This window comes from Phyllobates terribilis, unplaced genomic scaffold (genome assembly GCF_046119375.1).
Source record: "Phyllobates terribilis strain yellow unplaced genomic scaffold, ASM4611937v1 Scaffold_98__1_contigs__length_5973952, whole genome shotgun sequence".
In the NCBI taxonomy this organism is placed as follows: domain Eukaryota; kingdom Metazoa; phylum Chordata; class Amphibia; order Anura; family Dendrobatidae; genus Phyllobates; species Phyllobates terribilis.
Window position 1 is genome coordinate 481,154 of NW_027362858.1, and position 20,498 is coordinate 501,651.

A 20,498-nucleotide genomic window follows, 5' to 3' on the forward strand; every position below is an offset into this window, starting at 1 on the left:
AGGTATAATAATATACCGCCATGTTGTCTGCATGTACATATACACCATCCATACTATGCACCGCTATAGGTACGATAATATACCGCCATGTTGTCTGCATGTTCATATACACCATCCATACTATGCACCGCTATAGGTGCGATAATATACCGCCATGTTGTCTGCATGTTCATATACACCATCCATACCATGCACCGCTATAGGTACGATAATATACCGCCATGTTGTCTGCATGTTCATATACACCATCCATACTGTGCACAGCTATAGGTACGATAATATACCGCCATGTTGTCTGCATGTTCATATACACCATCCATACTATGCACCGCTATAGCTACGATAATATACCGCCATGTTGTCTGCATGTTCATATACACCATCCATACTATGCACCGCTATAGGTACGATAATATACCGCCATGTTGTCTGCATGTTCATATACACCAGGGGTCTCAAACTCAATTTACCTGGGGGCCGCTGGAGGTAGATTCTGGGTAAGGCTGGGCCGCATCAAGTTTTCCACAAAAAATGCGCTTACAAAATATCATTATTCAGATTCAAATGTCTTTATTAACAGTTCTTTAACATTTAACTTTTAGAACATGAATGGACATAAACTGTTTGAACATGGCTTTATCTGCCTACTTCTTGCTGCTAGAGATCTGACAGCGCTTACTCTTGCATAGCCGAGCCACATTTGGCGTAAGTGAGGAAGCAGTTGAGACCCTCAGCACAGCTTGAAGATGAGCATCAGTAATTCTAGACCTGTACTTTGACTTATTGAAGTTCAAGGTAGAGAAGAGCTTTTCGCACAAGTATGTGCTCCCAAATAGACACATGGTCTGCTTGAACATTCGGGAAAGCTCAGGGAAGCTGGGGGGCAATTCTCTTAAAAATTGCCCAAGTTTGTCTGCTTTTCCACTCACATCCCTAAACTTGGCTTTGAGATCAGAGTTACACTGCAGGTCAATGAGCTCTATTTGAAACACTGGAGGGGCATCTTGCACATCAAAGGAGAAGGGGTCTGCAAAAATTTGAAATGTGGCTCTGTGTCTCTTGAAGTCTGCAAATCTATGATCAAATTCCTCCTGTAGCCTCAAAATGACATCCACATACTCCTCATGACTGAATAGTGTGCCTGAATCAATGAGTGACTTGCATGCTGGGAAATGGCAAAGGTTTGTTTGAGAAAGCTGGTCTTTCCACAATATAAGTTTTGTAGAGAACGCTCTCACGCTGTCATAGGCAGCACTGACAAGTTGCCCCTGGCCTTGTAACCTCTTATTCAGTACATTAAGCTCATGTGCGATATCAACCAAAAAAGCTAAGTCCATGAGCCATTTTGGATCACTTAGCAAAGGAACAGAAGCCCCATCTTTCTCCATAAAAGCTTTCACTTCCGCTCTCAACCCAAAAAATCTCTTCAATACGTTTCCCCTGCTGAGCCAACGCACCTCGGTAAAGTAGAGCACATCCCCATATTCTGACTCTATTTCCTCTAAAAAAGCACGAAACATTCTGTGTTTTAAGCCCCTGGATCTGATTTGGTTGATGCATTTCACAACGAAAGACATCACGTTGTCAAACTTCAGGCATTTGCTGCAAAGGGCCTGCTGATGGATAATGCAGTGCAGAGCAATGACCTCCTCTAAACCTTCCTCTTCCTTTTTTTTATTAACAAGTGCCACCAGTCCTTTTTTCCTCCCGATCATTGATGGCGCTCCATCAGTTGTTATTCCGACAAACTTCCTCCAAGGCAAACCAGCATTCTGAAAAGCATCACACAGCTGGTGAAATATCTCTTGGGCGGTGGTCTGGCCATGCATTGGAACTAGTGAGAGCAACTCCTCTGTGACTTCAAAATTGTCATCAACACCCCGGACATAGATTGCAAGCTGGGCAGTGTCGGTGATGTCTGTGGTCTCATCAAGAGCGACTGAGTATACACTGAAACATTTTATTTTCTCACACAGTTGATCATAAATGTCACTTGAAAGGTCAGAAATGCGCTCTGCCACGGTGTTGGAAGAAAGGCTGACGTTGCTAAACTGACCTTTCTTTTCTGGAGAGATAATACTTGCAGCCTGTAACATGCACTTTTTTATAAATTCCCCTTCTTTAAATGACTTTCCTGCTTTAGCAATCATCATACTAACTACGTAGCTGGCTTCGACTGCTGCATCATTCTCTTTGGTTGCTTTCTTAAAGAAATCTTGTTGCCTCAGCAGACATGTCTTAAGTTTAGCAACCTGGTTGGCTCTCTCATCTTCCTGGTACTTTGCATACTCCTCAGCATGTCTAGTTGTGTAATGACGCTTCAAATTGTATTCTTTGGGCACTGCAACTTTCTCTGTGCAAATAAGACAAGTTGGGATGCCCTTGTGCTCAATAAAGAAATATTGCTTTTCCCACTTTTCCTGAAATTGTCTGTGCTCATCATCAACCTTTCTCTTCACTGCAGGCTTTGAGCAAGACATATTTGGGGCTGCGTAGCAAAAACTTAGGCCTATGGTGCCCTGAGATACCCACTTCAGCACAAGGTGCTCTGGATGAGCGGAAATAGAGTTTCCCAGTCCCCCTAGCTGCCTAGCATGACCTTCGGCAACATTAAAGAGGACCTGATTTTTACTCACAGGAGTAGCCAAATACCTTTAGGGTGGGCACGCACCTGGTCTGGTTTATAAAAATAGCACTCCTCCACTCTGCTGTGCCCCCCTGTATATTTCTTGCCCTGTATGCTAATACTGAGCATCAAGGAGGAAGAGACGCCGGGGTTTCTCAATGGGCGTCTCCTTCTCCATGTGCCTCAATCCAATCACAGTGAGAGTCACAGCCAGGAAGAAAAAAACTCCTTGTCTGTGACACTCTTTGATGTGATTGGATCACAACACAGCCAGGGAGAAGGAGACGCCCATTGAGAAACCCCTGCGTCTCCTCCTCCCATGCAGGGCCTCCAATGGCAGAACGTCCTGTCGCCTGACTGGGAAGAAGAAGAAAAAAAGTGGGGCGTGGAGAGCGTGACTGACAGGCTGGAGAGCCTGTCAGTCACGCTCTCCACGCCCCACTTTTTTTTTCTTCCAAGCCTGCACTAGATTGAAAACAAAAGAAGAAGCTGCTGTCATGGCGTCTCCCAGCGCAAGGGAAGCCCCGAGCTGGGAGACGTGTCTTCTCTATGAACGCGCCCTGTGCACCGAGGGGTCCCAAGCTCCTACCCCCCCCCCCCCCGGTACTTGCCTCTCCGTGTCCCTCCCATCGAAGAAGATGAAGTCGCCGCTCTGAACGCACTTGGTGCAGGTCAGCCTCCGGCGGTGTTACACAGCGGGCAGCGCTCCACCGCCACTTACTCCCCCTGGTGAGACGCCGAGGTACTGTACTTGGCGGTGGAGCGCTGCCCGCTGTGTAACACCGCCGGAGGCTGACCTGCACCAAGTGCGTTCAGAGCGGCGACTTCATCTTCTTCAAGTACCGGAGGGAAGGGGACTAAGGTGGCTAAGTGCTTTTCCAGGCGGGGGGCCGCAAAATATTGTCCCGCGGGCCGCAGTTGGCCCGCGGGCCGCGAGTTTGAGACCCCTGAATTAGAATATAGCAAATAACTTTTATAAACTTTTCTAAACTCTTGTAAGTAAATAGGCAATAAACACTGTTATGCAGTTAATAAGATTAATAAGAAGAAATCTATAAATTTGTCCTCAGAAAAAGTATTACCTCTGTCAGATCCTCCTTCATGGATGCCCTCAAATCTGATCTAATTATTTTGAGAGCAGAGAACAACCTCTCTACACTAACTTGGGTTGGTGGCAAAGCAGTAACCACTCAGGCAACATCTCTGACAATGTCAGGATACAGAGGAATCGCTTGTTGCACTGTTATTTTTGATGAACGGTCAAATTTCTCAATTTCTTTTAGTGCACATGAAAAATTCTGCTGAAATGTACTGGCTGTGTTCTTTGATGGGGATGACTCTTCTTCTATGCGGGAACGCTTTGCACGGTCCTTGTGATCCAAATATTTTTCTAAATTAAATTCTTCATCAGTTGATGATGAGGGTGAAGATGTGGCAGGACGACCAAATTCTTCTTGTTCCTCCTGACTGTTCTGCAACCCTTTCATCCTTACTGCTATTTCAAACAGAGCTTCTTTTCCTTTAGTTAGCTGTTGATCATCTAGAAGAATCTGATGCATTGGGTCTACATAAACAGCTGCCAAAAGAATGTTATTTTGTAAGGCTGTGTGCACACGATGCGTTTTTAATGCGGTTCCGCAGCGTTTTTGCAGCTGCGGAAACGCATTAAAAACACATGATAGAAGGGCAGCTATGGTCCCCAATGATAATCCGCATGTGCTGTGCCCATGCTGCAGATTTTTCCGCAGCATTTATGCTGCGCTCAAAAATCTGCAGCATGTCCATTAATTTTACGGAAAACGCGGTGTTTTCGCCACCATTGACTTGCATTAGACCGCATGGATTACGCATCACTGTATATGTAGATGCGTAATCCATGCGTTCTAATGTGCGGATGGTACCCGGGTGTGGAGGAGAGGAGAGTCTCATCCACACCCAGGTACCATTAAAAAATCTGTAGAAAAAGAATAAAATAAAAAATAAATGTATATTTACCTTCTGTCGGCCCGCGCACCGCTCCTGCTTGGTTCCCGGCACTTTGCAATGAGTTGAAGGACCTGCGCTGACGTCAGAGTCATGTGACGGGTCACGTGACGCTGACGTCGGCAGGTCTTTCAATTCAATGTTGCCGGCGAGGGAGAACGTAGTGAGCGGGACACTGGGGGCCATCGGAGGGTAAGTATACATTATTTTTTATTTTTACCACTCTCGGGTCACACTATATAAATCCATGCTGTTTGCATGGATTTATATAGTGTGACCTAGTTGTCACAAGCACTTTCCAAGTGATGCTAATCGCTTGGAAAGCGCTTGTCAATCCGCATGCGGAAATGTCAGTAGGTAACCGCTCTATTTCCACATGTCCCTGGCAGGAAAACGCATGTACAATCCGCATGCGTTTTTTTCTGCCAGGGAGATGCAGAAACGCTCAGGAAAAAATCCTGAGCATTTCTGCATCGTGTGCACATAGCCTAATAGTAGCTCCTCTCTCCGTTTCATTGATGTAGCAATGCCACTTGCAATTAACCCTCCTCTTTGGGACAGGCGAAACATCAGGTTCTTCCACTCCTTTAAGAAAATACCTGGAGTTAAGTCCTCTGCTTGTAATTTTTTAGTCACCATAAATGGGTGCCCTAGCAATTTTTCCAGCTCAGTCACCTGATTCCACTGACTTTCATTTAGCGTCAGTTGAGGGTTAGCCATGTCTACAAGAAAGGTTTTCAGTTCAACCAAGCGCTGAATCATTAAGTACTGCCCCATCGTGTGGCTTGATCAATAATTGCCCCTTTTCCAGCACGTCTCTTCAAAATTGAGTCAACTTTAGGGGTTCTGGCAACAGTAGCCAATTTTCTCACCTTGCCAATCAGTGCAGCAGCATGTCCTTCTTGCAGACTGTCTCTTATAGCCAGCTGTAGCGTATGCACAACACAGCGCATGTGATGAATGAAAGAACGTATTGACACAGTTTCAACAAGATCATCTAAACTATCATGTTGCTGTTCATCTGAAGCAACTTCAGTTTGCTCCTCAGTTACAATACTGTGTTCCTCTATTTCAAACATTTCTGTGTCTGTGGACCCAGAATGTTCTTCTAGCTGCTGGTCACAATCATTACTCTCATTCTTTAGCTTAATAGTACTTATCATATTTGAAGCATTGTCAGTTACGACAGAAAAAACTTGCTCTTTTTTAAGTTCATAGTCTTGCAGAACCTTTTCCACCAAGACCTGGAGAAACTCACTGGTGTGATGAGCTTTGGTGTCTTTTACTGCCAATGTCTTGGTAACTATTTCATTTTTGTCACAAACAAATCGGACATTGATGGCAAAATAGTTCACTCTGTGACGTGTGCAGGCATCCATTTTAAGAAACAGAAAGCGTCCCTTGAGAGTTTTTTTAAGTTCTTCCTTTTGTTTAAAAGCTTCTTCGATTACTAATTTTCTAATACTCTCTCTCTCCAGAGAAACACCAAGCTTGCGGGCTATTTCCCCATTCAGACACATAACAGCTGTTTGTGAAAATAATGAAATAGGCACACTATCCTTTACAACAAGCTCTATGATCTGTTTTTTAAATGTATCTGCTGTCATTGTAACAGTAACTTTGTCACTGACAAAATATCTTGCAACTGATGGCTCCAAAGTTCTCTGCTTCTTTTGTTTGGCTGGAAGAGCTGGGCACTGGTTCATTGGTTTGGATGCAGTCTTTCTCATCCACTGCTTTCAGTACTTCTGGATGAAAGCGCTGTAAATGTCTCTTTAGATTAGAAGCTCTGGTAGGAGCATTTTTATCTTTGCCTGAATATGCACTGATCTTGACTTCACAGCATTGGTTTTCGTCTGGATCATTTGTCATGCACTGACAGACATAATGTTTTCTATCTTGAGTGATGGTGAAATGTTCAAATACAGCTGATTTAATGTGACGCTTCTTTGACATTCTCAGGTTTTTAATTGTGCATTCACAATCCAAATGACAATTGTTTTTCCTAAAAACAATTGTACAAAATTATTGCCAGGTCGTACAACTGATATAGTGGTCAGTAATACTGTTATTCCTCATGTACTCACAGTTAACTGATGCAAAGTTTGTTGAAAGGATAATACTTCTTACAGTCTTCCTCTTTTGAGTAGCAGCTGTGAGATGCTTGGAAGACGCACACCTAGTAAACATCTAGTCTAGAGGAAGAGGAGCTTTACTACTAAGAATTTGCAACACATTTTCACTTTCAGTTTCATACATTGTAAGTAGGGGGGTTGGGGCAGCATGAGGTTAACCAAGTATAAGATTAGATAAGGGCAGTGGAGAACAGTGACACACAAGAAGTAAGAAATGTCTCTATCTCCAGCAGAACTGCTTATCACTGTTGTTCATAGTTTGATAGAACATATATATTTGAGTAACATTTATAAAATTCATATGAAAGTTCAATTATGAAATATTAATACATTTTTTTTAAAGCTGGAGTCGGAGTCAGTACATTTTTACCGACTCCGACCAAAACTAACTCCGACTCCACGACTCCGACTCCACAGCCCTGCTTCTGATGCAGCAGATCCAACAGCAGCAAAGACAAATGAAAATCTTGGCAGAGCAGATCCGTGGCAGGACGACCGCCACATCCTCAGATCCAGGTGATGCCACATACGTCAGGAAGACGGTAAGAAGAGCTTTACAAAAGATGACCCCGGGTGATGACGTTGAGGCGTTCCTGACTGTCTTTGAGAGGGTGGCAGAGCGGGAAAAATTGTCTCCGGAGCAGTAGGCGGAGGTGCTGGCGCCATATTTGACAGGCGAGCCGCAGAAGGCATATTATGACTTGGCCTTGCAGGATGCGAAAGAGTACGCTAAGTTGAAAACTGAGATTCTGGCATGCTTAGGAGTGACTCTGACTGTCAGGGCGCAACGGGTGCATCACTGGGCCTTTTGCAGTGACAAACCTCCCCAGTCCCAGATGTTCGACCTCCTACACCTGGTCCAAAAGTGGTTGCAACCTGAATCTTCTTCCTCAGCACAGATGGTGGAGAAGGTCATTATAGACAGGTTTATACACTCTCTTCAGAAGTCGGTGAAATCCTGGGTTGCCCAGGGAGATCCCCGTAATGCCGATGACTTGGTGGGGTTGGTAGAAAGATACCAGGTGGTTGAGAGTCCATTGGGAAAACAAGGGGTCGTAGCCTCTCAATACTGGGGTACTCAAAAGGCAGCGGACACCCAAAAGAAGGGAGCTAGCGCCACAACTGGGGGGCGTCATAGAGTTCAGGAGGGGTCTGAGTTGTTGCCCAAGGTCCCACCCGATAATATAGTGTGTTGGAGATGTCATACCCCTGGCCATACTGCCGCCCGGTGTCCCATAAACTCTGAGTCAATGAACTGCAACATGGGCCGATGTTGCTCTTATTTTGCCTACCCCTCCTGCAGCGTGGTTTCTCAACATGGCAAGGGCCCTCAGGCATGCTCAGTGTCAGTAAACGGGGCACAAGTCTCTGGACTATTGGACTCAGGAAGTTTGGTGACCTTGATAAGGGCCACACTCCCTCATTGACTGATTCCTGGGAAGGTGGTGGGTTTCCGGTGTATCCATGGGGACGCTAAGAACTATCCTGTGGCCCCGGTGGATGTAAACACGGACTGTGGCACCACATCTCATGAAGTGGCGGTCGTTAAGGACCTATTTCATCCCATAATAATTGGACGTGACTTTGCATTATTCTAGGAAATGTGGGGGAAAGCGGGGACACACGTGGCTCTGCTCCATACACCTCATACACACACACGGCTTCGCTCTGCACGCCTCGTACACACGCAGTTTCGCTCCGTACGCCTGGTACACGCGCGGCTCCGCTCCGTACGCCTCGTACACGCGCGGCTCCGCTCCGTACGCCTCATACACACACACGGCTCCGCTCTGTACGCCTCGTACACGCGCGATTTCGCTCCGTACACTTCATACACACACATGGCTCCGCTCCGTACGCCTCGTACACACGCAGGTTCGCTCCGTACGCCTCGTACACGCGCGCTCGGCTCCGTACGCCTCGTACACGCGCAGCTCGGCTCCGTACGCCTCTTACACGCGCGGCTCGGCTCCGTACGCCTCTTACACGCGCGGCTCGGCTCCGTACACCTCGTACACGCGCGGCTCTGCTCCGCACGCCTCGTACACGCGCGACTCCGCTCCGCACGTCTAGTACACGCGCGGCTCCGCACGCCTCGTACACGCGCGGCTCGGCTCCGTACGCCTCTTACACGCGCGGCTCGGCTCCGCACGCCTCGTACACGCACGGCTCCGCTCCGCACGTCTCGTACACGCGCGGCTCCGCTCTGCACGCCTCGTACACGCGCAGCTCTGCACGCCTCGTACACGCACGGCTCCGCTCCGTACGCCTCGTACATATGCGGTTCCGCTCCGTACGCCTCGTACACACGCGGCTCCGCTCCGTACACCTCGTACACACGCGGCTGCGCTCCGTACACACGGCTCCGCACCGCACACCTCGTACACACGGCTCCGCTCCGTACACCTCGTACACACGCGGCTCTGCTCCGCACACCTCGTACACACGCGGCTCTGCTCCGCACACCTCGTACACACGCGGCTCTGCTCCGTACACCTCGTACACACGCGGCTCTGCTCCGTACACCTCGTACACACGCGGCTCCGCTCCGTACACCTCGTACACGCGCGGCTTCGCTCCGTACACCTCGTACACACGCGGCTCCGCTCCGTACACCTCGTACACGCGCGGCTCCGCTCCGTACACCTCGTACACGCGTGGCTCCGCTCCGTACACCTCGTACACACGGCTCCGCTCCGTATGCCTCGTACACACACGGCTCTGCTCCGTACACCTCATACACACGCGGCTCTGCTCCGTACACCTCGTACACACGGCTCTGCTCCGTACACCTCGTACACACGGCTCTGCTCCGTACACCTTGTACACACACGGCTCTGCTCCGCACGCCTCGTACACGGGCGGCTCGGCTCCGTACGCCTCGTACACGGGCGGCTCGGCTCCGTACACCTCTTACACGCGCGGCTCGGCTCCGCACGCCTCGTACACGCGCGGCTCCGCTCCGTACACCTCATATACACACACACAGCTCCGCTCTGTACGCCTCGTACACGCGCGGTTTCGCTCCGTACACTTCATACACACACATGGCTCTGCTCCGTACGCCTCGTACACACGCAGGTTCGCTCCGTACGCCTCGTACACGCGCGCTCGGCTCCGTACGCCTTGTACACGCGAGCCTCGGCTCCGTACGCCTCTTACACGCGCGGCTCGGCTCCGTACGCCTCGTACACGCGCGGCTCCGCTCCGCACGTCTCGTACACGCGCGGCTCCGCACGCCTCGTACACGCGCAGCTCTGCACGCCTCGTACACGCGCGGCTCCGCTCCGTACGCCTCGTACATACGCGGCTCCGCTCCGTACGCCTCGTACACACGCGGCTCCGCTCCGTACGCCTCGTACACACGCAGCTCTGCTCCGTACACCTCGTACACACAAGGCTCCGCTCCGTACGCCTCGTACACACACGGCTCTGCTCCGTACACCTCGTACACACACGGCTCTGCCCCGCACGCTTCGTACACGGGCGGCTCGGCTCCGTACGCCTCTTACACGCGCGGCTCGGCTCCGCACGCCTCGTACACGTGCGGCTCCGCTCCGCACGCCTCGTACACGCGCGGCTCCGCTCCGTACGCCTCATACACACACACGGCTCCGCTCTATACGCCTCGTACACGCGCGGTTTCGGTCCGTACACTTCATACACACACATGGCTCTGCTCCGTACGCCTCGTACACACGCAGGTTCGCTTCGTACGCCTCGTACACGCGCGGCTCGGCTCCGTACGCCTCTTACACGCGCGGCTCGGCTCCGTACGCCTCGTACACGCGCGGCTCCGCTCCGCACGTCTCGTACACGCGCGGATCCGCTCCGCACGCCTCGTACACGCGCAGCTCTGCACGCCTCGTACACGCGCGGCTCCGCTCCGTACGCCTCGTACACACGCGGCTCCGCTCCGTACGCCTCGTACACACGCGGCTCCGCTCCGTACACCTCGTACACACGCGGCTCTGCTCCGCACGCCTCGTACACACGCGGCTCTGCTCCGTACACCTCGTACACACACGGCTCCGCTCCGTACGCCTCGTACACACACGGCTCTGCTCCGTACACCTCGTACACACACGGCTCTGCTCCGCACACCTCGTACACGGGCGGCTCGGCTCCGCACGCCTCGTACACGCGCGGCTCCGCTCCGCAAGCCTCGTACACGCGCGGCTCCGCTCCGTACGCCTCATACACACACACGGCTCCGCTCTGTACGCCTCGTACACGCGCGGTTTCGCTCCGTACACTTCATACACACACATGGCTCTGCTCCGTACGCCTCGTACACACGCAGGTTCGCTCCGTACGCCTCGTACACGCGCGGCTCTGCTCCGTACACCTCGTACACACACGGCTCTGCTCCGTACGCCTCGTACATACGCGGCTCTGCTCCGTACACCTCGTACACACGCGGCTCTGCTCCGTACACCTCGTACACACACGGCTCTGCTCCGTACACCTCGTACACACACGGCTCTGCTCCGTACGCCTCGTACACACGTGGCTCTGCTCCGTACACCTCGTACACACGCGGCTCCGCTCCGTACACCTCGTACACACGCGGCTCCGCTCCGTACACCTCGTACACACGCGGCTCTGCTCCGTACACCTCGTACACACGCGGCTCTGCTCCGCACACCTCGTACACGCGCAGCTCTGCTCCGTACACCTCGTACACACGTGGCTCTGCTCCGTACGCCTCGTACACACACGGCTCCGCTCCGTACGCCTCGTACACACGCGGCTCAGCTCCGTACACCTCGTACACCGCTCCGTACACCTCGTACACACGGCTCTGCTCCGTACACCTCGTACACACGCGGCTCCGCTCCGTACACCTCGTACACACGCGGCTCCGCTCCGTACGCCTCGTACACACGCGGCTCCGCTCCGTACGCCTCGTACACGCGCGGCTCCGCTCGCCTCGTACACACGCGGCTCTGCTCCGTACGCCTCGTACACACACGGCTCCGCTCCGTACGCCTCATACATACGCGGCTCTGCTCCGTACACCTCGTACACACGCGGCTCTGCTCCGTACACCTCGTACACACACGGCTCTGCTCCGTACACCTCGTACACACACGGCTCTGCTCCGTACGCCTCATACACGCGCGGCTCTGCTCCGCACACCTCGTACACGCACGGCTCTGCTCCGTACACCTCGTACACGCACGGCTCTGCTCCGTACACCTCGTACACGCACGGCTCTGCTCCGTACACCTCGTACACGCGCGGCTCTGCTCCGTACACCTCGTACACGCGCGGCTCTGCTCCGTACACCTCGTACACACGCGGCTCTGCTCCGTACACCTCGTACACACGCGGCTCCGCTCCGTACACCTCGTACACACGCGGCTCCGCTCCGTACACCTCGTACACACGCGGCTCTGCTCCGTACACCTCGTACACACGCGGCTCTGCTCCGTACACCTCGTACACACACGGCTCTGCTCCGTACGCCTCGTACACACGCGGCTCCGCTCCGTACGCCTCGTACACACGCGGCTCCGCTCCGTACACCTCGTACACACGCGGCTCCGCTCCGTACACCTCGTACACACGCGGCTCCGCTCCGTACACCTCGTACACACGCGGCTCTGCTCCGTACACCTCGTACACACACGCGGCTCCGCTCCGTACACCTCGTACACACGGCTCCGCTCCGTACACCTCGTACACACGCGGCTCCGCTCCGTACACCTCGTACACACGCGGCTCCGCTCCGTACCCCTCGTACACACGCGGCTCCGCTCCGTACGCCTCGTACACACGCGGCTCCGCTCCGTACGCCTCGTACACACACGGCTCTGCTCCGTACACCTCGTACACACGCAGCTCCGCTCCGTACGCCTCGTACACACGCGGCTCCGCTCCGTACGCCTCGTACACACGCGGCTCCGCTCCGTACGCCTCGTACACACGCGGCTCCGCTCCGTACGCCTCGTACACACGCGGCTCCGCTCCGTACGCCTCGTACACACGCGGCTCCGCTCCGTACGCCTCGTACACACGCGGCTCCGCTCGCCTCGTACACACGCGGCTCTGCTCCGTACACCTCGTACACACGCGGCTCCGCTCCGTACGCCTCGTACACACGCGGCTTCGCTCCGTACACCTCGTACACACGCGGCTCCGCTCCGTACGCCTCGTACACACGCGGCTCCGCTCCGTACACCTCGTACACACGCGGCTCTGCTCCGTACACGTGCGGCTCTGCTCCGTACACCTCGTACACGCGCGCGGCTCCGCTCCGTACATCTCGTACACACGGCTCCGCTCCGTACACCTCGTACACACGCGGCTCCGCTCCGTACACCTCGTACACACGCGGCTCCGCTCCGTACGCCTCGTACACACGCGGCTCCGCTCCGTACGCCTCGTACACACGCGGCTCCGCTCCGTATGCCTCGTACACACACGGCTCTGCTCCGTACACCTCGTACACACGCGGCTCCGCTCCGTACGCCTCGTACACACGCGGCTCCGCTCCGTACACCTCGTACACACGCGGCTCTGCTCCGTACACCTCGTACACGCGCGCGGCTCCGCTCCGTACACCTCGTACACACGGCTCCGCTCCGTACACCTCGTACACACGCGGCTCCGCTCCGTACACCTCGTACACACGCGGCTCCGCTCCGTACCCCTCGTACACACGCGGCTCCGCTCCGTACGCCTCGTACACACGCGGCTCCGCTCCGTACGCCTCGTACACACACGGCTCTGCTCCGTACGCCTCGTACACACGCGGCTCCGCTCCGTACGCCTCGTACACACGCGGCTCCGCTCCGTACGCCTCGTACACACGCGGCTCCGCTCCGTACGCCTCGTACACACGTGGCTCCGCTCCGTACGCCTCGTACACACGCGGCTCCGCTCCGTACGCCTCGTACACACGCGGCTCCGCTCGCCTCGTACACACGCGGCTCTGCTCCGTACACCTCGTAGACACACGGCTCCGCTCCGTACGCCTCGTACATACGCGGCTCTGCTCCGTACACCTCGTACACACGCGGCTCTGCTCCGTACACCTCGTACACACACGGCTCTGCTCCGTACGCCTCGTACACACACGGCTCTGCTCCGTACGCCTCGTACACACGCGGCTCTGCTCCGCACACCTCGTACACGCACGGCTCTGCTCCGTACACCTCGTACACGCACGGCTCTGCTCCGTACACCTCGTACACGCGCGGCTCTGCTCCGTACACCTCGTACACGCGCGGCTCTGCTCCGTACACCTCGTACACACGCGGCTCTGCTCCGTACACCTCGTACACACGCGGCTCTGCTCCGTACACCTCGTACACACGCGGCTCTGCTCCGTACACCTCGTACACACGCGGCTCTGCTCCGTACACCTCGTACACGCGCGGCTCTGCTCCGCACACCTCGTACACGCGCAGCTCTGCTCCGTACGCCTCGTACACACGCGGCTCCGCTCCGTACGCCTCGTACACACGCGGCTCCGCTCCGTACGCCTCGTACACACGCGGCTCCGCTCCGTACGCCTCGTACACACGCGGCTCCGCTCGCCTCGTACACACGCGGCTCTGCTCCGTACACCTCGTAGACACACGGCTCCGCTCCGTACGCCTCGTACATACGCGGCTCTGATCCGTACACCTCGTACACACGCGGCTCTGCTCCGTACACCTCGTACACACACGGCTCTGCTCCGTACGCCTCGTACACACACGGCTCTGCTCCGCACGCCTCGTACACGCACGGCTCTGCTCCGTACACCTCGTACACGCACGGCTCTGCTCCGTACACCTCGTACACGCACGGCTCTGCTCCGTACACCTCGTACACGCGCGGCTCTGCTCCGTACACCTCGTACACACGCGGCTCTGCTCCGTACACCTCGTACACACGCGGCTCTGCTCCGTACACCTCGTACACACGCGGCTCCGCTCCGTACACCTCGTACACACGCGGCTCTGCTCCGTACACCTCGTACACACGCGGCTCTGCTCCGTACACCTCGTACACACGCGGCTCTGCTCCGCACACCTCGTACACGCGCAGCTCTGCTCCGTACACCTCGTACACACGCGGCTCCGCTCCGTACGCCTCGTACACACGCGGCTCCGCTCCGTACACCTCGTACACACGCGGCTCCGCTCCGTACGCCTCGTACACACGCGGCTCCGCTCCGTACACATCGTACACACGCGGCTCTGCTCCGTACACGCGCGCGGCTCCGCTCCGTACATCTCGTACACACGGCTCCGCTCCGTACACCTCGTACACACGCGGCTCCGCTCCGTACACCTCGTACACACGCGGCTCCGCTCCGTACGCCTCGTACACACGCGGCTCCGCTCCGTACGCCTCGTACACACGCGGCTCCGCTCCGTACGCCTCGTACACACACGGCTCTGCTCCGTACACCTCGTACACACGCGGCTCCGCTCCGTACGCCTCGTACACACACGGCTCTGCTCCGTACACCTCGTACACACGCGGCTCTGCTCCGTACGCCTCGTACACACACGGCTCCGCTCCGTACACCTCGTACACACGCGGCTCTGCTCCGTACGCCTCGTACACACGCGGCTCTGCTCCGTACACCTCGTACACACACGGCTCTGCTCCGTACACCTCATACACGCGCGGCTCTGCTACATCCACACTGTAAACCCCTCCTGACCCCACACATAAACTTCAGCTCATCCAGCACCATGACAACCAGCACAGCAGAGTCCTGCATCCACTGAGGCCCCTGATCATGTGACGCCTGACTCCTCCCCTCCTGTGACCTCATCACAGCTCCTGTGCGCACAGAGCAGCCATATATGTGGTGGCGGCTCTGCAGGTGGAGGTATGTGGAGATCCCCCATTACTGGAGCATTAATACTAGATAAATATTGCACAGGGGATATCGCAGCCGATTCCCTCTAGAATAATCCTGGAATCGCAGCATTAGATGATTATTTCTCAGCGGTTTCTATGGCAGAGCTCCCAGCGTCCCGTACTCTATGGGACTGTCCCGTCCCGTCTCCGCTGTTCTCCGGCTCATACTCCCCTCTCGGACATCTTCGTAGCTCCTCCCTGTGAAACGCATAAATTACAATTATAATATTCACTTCACTTTACGGGAATCTGTAAATGCCGTGATTGATATTTTTTCTCTATTAAACTTATAAGAAATGTATTAAAAGCGTAACGCTGTGGCCGTGTTCACATGTAGATTAAGTGCGGCATTTTCTTTAATGCTCTTCTCTGCACGTTTTCTGCATGTTTTCTGCAGCACACGACGCAGTAACAATCTTCTCTGATTATTGGTGTTTGCTGCGCTTCTTTTATGCGTTTTCCTGCTTATTTGATGCAATCTCGGTGCAGATGTGAAGACGCGTTTTTAACGCTTTTTTCTTAGTACAGAAAAGCTTTGATTCTGCACTTAAAAATGCAACAGTGTTTTTTTCTTCATTCGTTTTTTTTTTTTTTTTTCAGAAGAAGCCTATAGAGAAAAAATGCACCAAAACTGCATATTTCAGCAGCGTCTTCAGGCCACAGAAGGTGGAGATTTCATGGAATCACATTCCGGAGCTTGTGTCCGTGTGATCCACGTGTAGACATGTCCGTTTTTGGCCATCAGCACGGATCACACAGCTCCATTCAAGTCAAAGGATCCATATAAACACATACCGCACACGAATGCCATCCATGTGACACATACCGGCAGTTGGGAATTAGTGTACAGTTAGCGCTGTTCCCAAGCCCCGGGTGCTGAACGTTGCCCTCATCATTGTTCCCTGCTGGCGCTGCGATCAACACCAGCAGGAACAATGATGAGAGTAGTAGTCTGCTCCCGGTTTCTCCTCCTGTAAAAATAAAATAAAAAAATCCATATTCTCACCTAAGTGTCCCCCGCTGTAATTCATGCGACCGATCACACCGAGGAACTGAAGAGAATGACTGCAGCGAGTGGGCCCCGGAGCTGCGCTGAGCTCATGAGCGGTTTCCTGTCACTTGCTGAGGGCAGCTCTGGGGCCCGCTCGCTGTTGGAGTGATCGGTCCCATGGATTACAGCTACTACTCTCATCATTGTCCCTGCTGGTGCTGATTACAGCGCCAGCAGGAAACAATGACGAGGAATAGCGCTAACTGTACACTGATTCCCAAGCGCCAATATGTGTGCTCCTGATGCGGCACACGGGCAGCACATGGTTGCCACACGTGTGCCACACACGGACGCGGATATCTCCGGTACTGGTTTTTCCTGTACCGGAAATATCCAGACGTGTGAAACCGGCCTAACTGTCCAAGCAAAGTGGATGTGATTTCATGATAATTGTGCCCCCTTGTGATAAATAAGGGGGAAAAGGCCAAAAAAATTAGAGAAGATTGTTATTCTGTAGTTTGGTGCGAATCTTGCAGAAAGCCAAAAACACAGTATTTCTGCACTGTGTGAACACGGCCTTACAGAAAAGCTGGATGTCGTATAGTGAAGCTACAAAAAAATGAGAAAGTTCTGCCGGCTCCGACTGTGAATGAAGGAACAAAAAAATAATCTACAGGTCCCAACTAGAGATGAGCAGGACGCACAGATGACGGTGCACTGCCCTGGGTGATCAAAAGTCGCGCTGGGGACTAATTGGTGGGAAAACTATCACCTTTAATAATCCTCCAACAGTTCTGGCATGAAAAATACAGAAAAGTGCCCCTTTATGGATTTGAAAGAAAGTCTGTTTAGAAACTTTAGCTTAATAGTATCAGCTCTAATCAAATGGTTAGATAGTGATTTACCCTGAAGATTCACAAATTGTGGGGTGTTTTTTGTGCAGGAATCATGTATTGCTCCCATAGTACAGTGCCCCTTTCTTGGTTCCCACACACAGTATAATGTTCCCCCAGTACCTCCATCCCCAATTTTATTTTTTTGGGGTGTTTTTCATGCAATGTAGGGAAACCTGCATGAAAATGTTAAAAAATATCCCATCATATCGAGAGAAAGAAAAATACATATGGAGAATTTGGCATTAAATATCTCTTGTCTCCATGCTTTTTCAAACAAACTTTTATAAAAGCCTCAAGCTTCTGAGTATGAATCAAACATGAGATCTAACGTGATAGAAAATTACAGTCCGGGGAAGACGGGAAACATATAAACGGCCGGTGGTGATGTAGTCAGTGACCGACTCTGGCTAAATATGTTTCTAGAGACATAGTAGAAGATGAAGATGTCGTCCTCATCATAAAGTAATTATTTTTAATTTAGCTTTATGGAAGATGAGTCTATGAGAAACGTATTCAGAAGCAAACTCCAAGGAAGAAACTGCTTGTTGTCTGTGGCCTAAAATATATAGGTTTTATTAGTAGATGTAAAGAAGAAAACTAAATACTGTAAAATAATAAATCTCCTCATATGTTTCCCTTATTATCTCCAGTAATTGTATTATTACACTGGATTTTTATGATGTTACATCGGCTCATCTTCTCATTCAGGTCCCTACAATATTGGATCCTCTCAGTGAAGATCGTCTATATAAGAGAATTTTTCTGATTTACTCATCAAGGATGAATATGGACAGAGACAAGATGGCTGAGAAAATATTACACCTCACCCTAGAGATCCTCTTCCGGCTTACTGGAGAGGTGAGAGATTCTGATGACGTCACATTACATCATTCTTATCAATGGGAATAACAGATGGACAGAACTGGAGAGGTGAGGACTCTGGAAATGTCTGGAGTGAGTTTTATTAATGTCTCTCTCCATAACCAGGATTACACAGTAGTGAAGAAGACCTCTAGAGAGCGCCGTCAGGACCCTGTGTCTGAATTATGGGGAAGACCCCTGAGCCCATTCACAGGGCCTCCACCACAGCCCCTGATACATGAGGACATCAATGACCAGAAGATCCTAGAACTCACCTACAAGATGATTGAGCTGCTGACTGGAGAGGTGACACTGCTAGGAATACTGGGATATTATACAGTAACGCTATGAAGGGATCAGGGGATGACGGTATCATTGTATGTGTCAGGTTCCTATAAGGTGTCAGGATGTCGCTGTCTATTTCTCCATGGAGGAGTGGGAGTATTTAGAAGGACACAAAGATCTGTACAAGGGCGTCATGATGGAGGTTCCCCAGCCCCTCACATCACCAGGTAATAGACAGGACTGAATACACATGGCCTTTGTTATCTGTATGTAAAGAATGAATCCAGTCCCTGTATGTGTTTCCTCCAGATCTATCCAGTAAGAGGACAACACCAGAGAGATGTCCCCGTCCTCTTCTTCCACAGGACTGTAAACAAGAAGATCCCAATGTTCCTCAGGATCATCAGGTAGATGGAGAGAAGGGGTCATGAGATCTCCCCTATGATGTGTAGACGGCTGTGAAGGTCTTGTGCTCAGTCTTGTTTTATCCACCAGTATTATATGGTTTATACTTGTGTAATGAGAACGGTGGAGATGGCAGGATTAGAGCTGATCATAGATGGGACTTCTCCATCTGTCTGTGACTTTTACAATATTTGTTTCAGGGTGAAGATCTGACCCATATTAATACTACAGAGACCTATGTGAGGGGTGATGAGCGGTGTAAAGAGGAGATTCCTACATATGACTACCCAGGTGAGTAGTGACCACTAAATGCAGAGAAGTCACAGGTTCTTCTCTGTCAGCGGCTGTGGCTGCTTTATCGGTGACGTAGTCCGGACGTATCACAATCGTGTCATCACCATTTTACCGCTAGACCACAACATTCTCCTCCACCCAAAACAAAACTGTTCAAATGACTTAGGGCAAGTGTGGGCAATACATTTTCCCGAGGGGCCACATTAGAGATCGTGACTGTTGTGAAGGGCTGAACCAATAGGTTGAAATTAATTCTGCTCAATATTAATATCAATATATTAATGATAATATTAATATAATAATTAATTGCATCAATTAATTGCATTAATATTGAGCAGAATTAAGTATGCTGACCTCTAACTATATACTACTTAAACCTGAATACAGCCCCTTCTATATATCGTATGAGCCCCCACACAGCCTCCCCATATACAGCATGAGCCCCCACACAGCCTGCTCATATGCAGTATGAGCCCCACACAGCCACCCCATATTCAGCATGAGCCCCACACAGCCTGCTCATATTTTGTATGAGCCCCACACAGCCTGCTCATATGCAGCATGAGTTCCACACAGCCTCCCCATATACAGCATAAGCACCCACCCAGCCTCCCCATATACAGCATGAGCCCCACACAGCCTTCTCATATGCAGCATTAGCCCCACACAGCCTCTCCATATGCAGTATGAGCTCCCACACAGCCTCCCCATATACAGCATGAGCCCCCACACAGCCTCCTCATATACAGCATGAGCCCCCACACAGGCTCCCCATATACAGCATGAGCCCCCACACAGCCTCCCCATATACAGCATGAGCACCCACACAGCCTCCCCATATTCAGCATGAGCCCCACACAGCCTGCTCATATGCAGTATCAGCTCCACACAGCCTCTCCATATCATAGAATCATAGAATCATAGAATCATAGAATGGTAGAGTTGGAAGGGACCTCCTGGGTCATCTGGTCCAACCCCCTGCTCAAAGCAGGATTCACTAGATCATCTCAGACAGATGTCTGTCCAGCCTCTGTTTGAAGACGTCCATTGAAGGGGAACTCACCACCTCTCGTGGCAGCCTGTTCCACTCATTAATCACCCTAACTGTCAAAAAGTTTTTTCTAATATCTAATCTGTGTCTCCTCCCATTT

General features: G+C 52.2%; 2 protein-coding genes across 2 annotated transcripts in view; one reads left to right on the forward strand and one right to left on the reverse strand.

Moving 5' to 3' along the window:
* Positions 1-644: 644 nt before the first annotated feature.
* On the reverse strand, positions 645-2,480 carry LOC141198568 (general transcription factor II-I repeat domain-containing protein 2-like). Its single transcript, XM_073662995.1, has one exon. The coding sequence runs from the start codon at positions 2,478-2,480 to the stop codon at positions 645-647; it is 1,836 nt and encodes a 611-aa protein (XP_073519096.1).
* Positions 2,481-2,784: 304 nt separating this feature from the next.
* The window catches only part of LOC141198570 (uncharacterized), a 35,756-nt gene continuing 18,042 nt past the window's right edge, over positions 2,785-20,498 (forward strand). Inside the window, exons 1-6 of the mRNA XM_073662996.1 lie at positions 2,785-2,823; positions 18,211-18,360; positions 18,490-18,669; positions 18,752-18,875; positions 18,958-19,055; positions 19,254-19,344. Coding sequence (XP_073519097.1) covers positions 2,785-2,823; positions 18,211-18,360; positions 18,490-18,669; positions 18,752-18,875; positions 18,958-19,055; positions 19,254-19,344 — 682 coding nt within the window. The remainder of the gene's footprint in view (positions 2,824-18,210; positions 18,361-18,489; positions 18,670-18,751; positions 18,876-18,957; positions 19,056-19,253; positions 19,345-20,498) is intronic.